At 42.6% G+C, this 5,549-nt stretch overlaps 1 protein-coding gene across 1 annotated transcript; it reads right to left on the reverse strand.

The window, feature by feature from the left end:
* Nucleotides 1-1,358: 1,358 nt before the first annotated feature.
* On the reverse strand, nucleotides 1,359-4,664 carry LOC145441701 (uncharacterized). Its single transcript, XM_080319630.1, has 3 exons — nucleotides 3,699-4,664; nucleotides 2,072-3,412; nucleotides 1,359-1,755 (listed from the first exon to the last, which is right to left on the reverse strand). Exons 1-3 carry the CDS (start codon nucleotides 4,519-4,521, stop codon nucleotides 1,430-1,432), a joined length of 2,490 nt encoding a protein of 829 aa, XP_080175756.1. The 5' UTR covers nucleotides 4,522-4,664; the 3' UTR covers nucleotides 1,359-1,429.
* Nucleotides 4,665-5,549: the final 885 nt, after the last annotated feature.

Genomic DNA, 5,549 nt, shown 5'->3' on the forward strand with positions numbered 1-5,549 from the left:
TCCAGCGGCATATGCACATCATGCACTCACTGTATGCATATGCACAAATCGTGTGTATGTCTATCATGAGTCGATGTATATGCCGCAAAAAGCATCAAGGACAAAGATAAACTACGTCCTTTCCTTTCCTAGTATAACATGGATATAGCCCACCTTCATCATCGATAAATTGGCCGTGTATATGGGAATATTATTATTTACTGACGCTGTAGGAAAATCAAAATAATTTTGCGATGCTGAACAATATATGATTATACGACGAACATACCGGGCACACATCAGATCAGATCCGTTTGCCAAGTAATCTGAAGGGAGATATGTTGTAAATTCATTTAATTGTGTTGGGATGGAAATAATTATTTGGAAAGAGTAGCGGGTGAACATGGACATATAGTCTTTAATGTTTCAGCGATTGATATCACCTGCGACTTTCATAAAAACTCATTTCTGAGCCATGTTAGATATTTTCGGATATCGTTTTTTATCTCATGAGTGCATATGCATGTGAGTATGTGGGATGTACTTGCGCATCATAGCAGTTCCGTCTTCGACGGGTATCATATAGAGACATGTATAACCCCGTGTTGGAAAAATATTTAATTCAATCGATTGATTGATAACAATGTATATAATTCATATCACACATGCAAATTTCCACATACGTAATAGCGCATGCCACCATGTAACCATTGACGATACGATGATTCATTTCTATTGGAATGCGGGCCCTTTCAACTTTTTGTCTCGAATGATTGTATTTTCAAGTCGCCGGTGAAATTGGACTTGTCTATCAAGATATACTGTTACTACGCAGTACACGCAAAAACCATTACGTTATATTTTGATCGATATCTGTAAATTATAGACCATGGCGCAATCGCCTTCAAAATTGTGAGTTTCCGGACCTGTCTCGACGTACTGTAATGTGCATCTCGAACGGGAGATGCGCTTGCACGCAAAATGGCTGCGTTTACCTGGGACTGATCTTGTCGGAGGCTTCTCCAAATAAATCCCTCAAGATTTATGTAAGAACGCCTCTTCACCACGACGACCGCACTCTAAAATTCTTTCGCTTTGCTACACGACAGAATTTTTTTGACGCGACACGTGACGCACTACGTCATTGTACAATTATTTATTTGCATAATCGGACCGTGTTAATACCGGCGATAGTAATCTCCACACGAAATCATTTCGTGGGTTGGAAGCCGCGCTTATATATAGATATGAGTGACCGCGCATGTCATTTCAATACCGTTGCGAATCACGATTTTATAAGCTATGCATCACCGCCACTGTCCCAAAGATTTTCGTTTGACCCTCGTCGTGTATGATACAATGAACTAAAATCACATCAATTTCCAACGAGTTCAGTTTTATTCCATATATTCGAAGTGCAATGAAAATTTGTAATAAATTAAAATATCAGTTAGTCTGTTCCAGAACGCCCGGAATTTTGTAAAGTAATATAATTAGTCGGCAGTCCTTGACTGGTAGTTGCATAAGGCTGGAATACGTGCGATGTGCGGGGCGGCTGATAAGGTGGTGCGCTTGTCGCAATGGAATTCTTTCCTTTGCCGCGAGGACGGTCGTGCGTCTTCTTGTGTCTATTGCACTCGTCGCTGCGAGCGAACTTTTTAGCGCATATAGGACAGGAATACGGTTTTTCTCCTGTGTGCGTCCTGATGTGCGTTCGGAGATGGTCGCTGCGCGAAAATTTTCTTGTGCATACGTGACATTGAAATGGCTTGTCTCCTGCAAAAAGAACGGACATTTAGAATTTGGCCTTACACATCACCAGAAAATATTGGCACATGATCCGCTCGCCAATAACACAACTCTATATGTTTTGCTTACGGAACGAATTAGCCAACTGGATAATCGACGCAAAATTAACTCAAATGATTTAGCGTTTACTGCACAAGCCACAAACCACACCCGTGCTGATGTATCGGAATCAAATTCAAATCTGAACATTAGGTTGTATGAAAGGATAGAATTTTACAAGCAGGTTAATATAATGGTATATTTATTTATTATGGTAGACCCAATAGACAGAACTGTCAATTACCTGTGTGTATCCGTTTGTGTCGGTTCAACTCATCAGTCCTCGAAAATCTCTTTCCGCATCCTTCGCTTTCGCATAAAAACGGTCTGTCGCTCACGTTGGTAAGTTTTTGTGTGGTTTGTCGCTTGATTGAAGATCCCGCTCTCTTCGATTTTGTGTCTCCTGGTTGGAATCTGCTGTACGGCGAATGCCTGTGGGAGCCGTGATAACTCCCCAGGTCGATGTAGGAGCACGAGTCAGGCGATTTATCGAGGCAGAGTCGATTTTCATATTGCCGAAGCGACGCAGCCTCGTTAAAATTTGTAGGCTGGAATACATCGACCCTTTGCTTTTCCGCGCAGTGAGCCGCTCTAGGGTTGTAAAGCAGTTTCACGTCTGAATCTCTAGCGATGCATTCTGGGGAACTATTCCGGTAGCTCTCGAGTCTTGCAGCTGGATATTGGCGACCCGGATAGCTTGGCAAGAACGGCTTCACAGCCGGGTTTTGGAGAGATGCGTTTTCGTATCTGGGGCAATCTCCGTAAGTACCGACAGTGTTGGTGATTTGGTTATGGAAATTGTTTTGCTGTATCACGCTTTGGCTTGTCATACCGTCGTCATAAAGTCCCGAGCGTGGTATAAAACTGAAAAATCCTCTATCTTGGTCCACGACTGAGCGCGAACCTGAAGTTGGAATGAAAGCGGAGATGTAGTTATCCGTCGATGTGACGGATAGCTTCTGCTCAGTAGCATTGAAACCGAGGCACGGCGCCGTATTGGAAAATTGAGAATGGCAGTTTTCAGAATACGGGGCGTTGATGGCAGTGAATGCAGATGACGTTCTGTCCGCGCCTAACATAGACGGACTTTCCAATTTTATTCTGGGATCGCCGCCGTATTGAAACACCTTGTTATCAGAGGAGTCCGTCCCGTTCGGGTATTTTATAATGGTAGGAGCATGATTGAATATAGGATTCCTTGTTTGAGAATCGAAGTCCGATCCATGCGATATGACAGATCCGGATCTTCTGTGATTAGACATATGTTCCCAATCATTTGCAACATAGGTCGAGTGACTGGCTACATCATTGCTGTGGTTACTGTCGTTGACATCGACGTCTATTGCGATTGGTGTACATGGTGTGCTCGGCATGTTTTCCACGTTGACATTGGGGGAGTGCTCCTCCGGTGTTGGAACTACTGATGTGTACTGCGGGATAACGCAGTTAGGAGAGGATGAGTTGATTTTGAAGAATTTTTGATGATTAGGAAATGCATATTGTTCCATCTGCGATGAGGGGTTTTCTTGAGATTGACTTGACTTCATCGGATGGTGTAGTTCCAATCTGTGCATAGTCTGGTGATCTGAAACGATGAGTGAAATATATATATACTCCATTCGCATACCCAGAATTGCCTTCAAAAGCATTTGGAGCTCGACAAATACGCGCAACCGACGAAGGCAGTGAATGTATGCTCGTATAAAAACAAAATGGCGACATCTAATATTCGGACCACTGCGAGTCACATGACTATGAATTGTGCGGTAATAACTGTGCGACTATGTAATCCACTGCATACACCGATGAGTCAAGTTTGCACATAGCCTATTTTTGATGGGAAATATTTAGTTCATTATAGGATTTCTTACCTTTAGTAGAGTCTTCCTTTGTAGATGGATTCAGGCAGTCGGTGGTGATAATATTTTCTAAAGGCGACGTATTGTTGTTGTTGTTGGCGTTGCTATTGTACGAAGGTAAATTGCTATTTGTATCCGAGTCCTTATCTTTGTTGGTATTAGCGGCGTCTGTTCTGCATAAATATTCGATATCGTCGTCAGATATTCCTTCGGGGTCATGCGATATCGCGAACTTATTCCTTATTGCATTACAGGAGCTGCGCTCCTTCAGAAACGTTTCTAGTCTTTCGATCTCTAACTGCTCTTTAGTACGGTCTGCGCAAGACTCATTAGTTTCTGTTCGCGTCGCGTCAGTGTATTTGAGATGCACCGAGAATTCTACGCCCACATCACAGGAAGACCGTTTCATTGTCATCATCCGATCTGATGCCTTTATCACTGCATCAGGTCCTGCATGTTCCAGTGTGGACCCGGTATCCGTGGTCGGCGGGCTTGAGTGCGCTTGAGATTGGGTGAGGTCGTCCACGGTAAATCCATCACGGCTGCCAGAGGCACCGTTGAGTTCTTTCAATTGCAGAATTTCATCTTCTACTTCTAAACTGTCATATTCCATTCCCCACTCTGAGTTCACTTGAGCCGGCGTAATATTAAGTTTGATCGTTTTGTCCGGAGTCCAGGAACGAACCGGACTCAAGAGTCTCGGCGACTGATCGCGCATCGACTGATCGTCTTCACTAGTAAGATCTTCTTCCCAAATACTGTCCAGACCAATGTGTGTCGGAAACAACGACTTTAACCCGGCATTCAAAGCGAAGCTGTCCACCTGGTCGATCATGTGGAAGTGTGGGCGAAGTTGAGGTTGCAATTGCTTAGGAATGATCTAATTAGTCATACGCAAGACTGACTCATTCAGCTATAAAGTTTTTAGGCTAAGATTCACTATTCTGATGATACTCCGATCGAGTCCTTCGTGAAATGAATAATACAATGTTGAAGCAGCCTATTATATTAGCTCTTTTTCTTGGGTTAGAATGTTACCTTCTCCTTTCCGGTTTACCATATGAGGTATTCCTGATGACGCTCAATCTTTTCTCATCAGATTAGATCTGCCAAATATGGTTAACTTTGTCGAGATAAGACATTTTCTCCCCTCTACTCAATCTTTCTCAATAGTCATTTATCGCATGAAAGGACATTCGAGGGGAAGTCCGCGAGAGAGAAATCGCGTTTCCATGCTCGGCGGCTTCTTTATATCTCATGTTGACAAACCGCGAGCTATTCGAGACACGATCGAACGCGAGTGTTGAGCACCCACACCGCATGTTTGCATTTTAATTTACTATACATCACATTGTTTAGTCGAAGTATTTAAATTCTCTCAATCGGTTTTAGCGTAAATGCGTTATCAAGCCGAAGAAACCCTAATTTTTCTCATAGTATATGCCAAGTAAGCGCTATCAAGTAGGTAAAATGTCGACATTACTATCATCATCATCATCATCATTGGTTTATTAGCAATTTTATCAGTTCAATACACCACAAAAAATGCGATACAATGAAGAGAAAGGAAGATGTCGAAGCGACTAGGAGTTTGTGAATGCGAGAATGGCGATCTAATTGCATTTCCATTGAAATGCGCGAAGCGATTCGTTTTAGCTAAATTTGCCTGATTTTGTGTAGAAACCATTGGTTGGAATTCAGTGTCTCAATAGTGAATATATACCGATGAGATTAGGGGAGAATTCAATATTTTGGTTATACCTTATATAAGTCAACTGTTCGTGTTTTCCAGTTGTCGTTAAACGTTGCTGATAACCGCAATGACAATAAGTTGCCTAATTAGCTAACGTCGGCTGCTGAAGG

The sequence above is a fragment of the Botryllus schlosseri genome, chromosome 6 (genome assembly GCF_051294905.1).
Source record: "Botryllus schlosseri isolate E-star chromosome 6, Bs_hap1, whole genome shotgun sequence".
Lineage (NCBI taxonomy): Eukaryota > Metazoa > Chordata > Ascidiacea > Stolidobranchia > Styelidae > Botryllus > Botryllus schlosseri.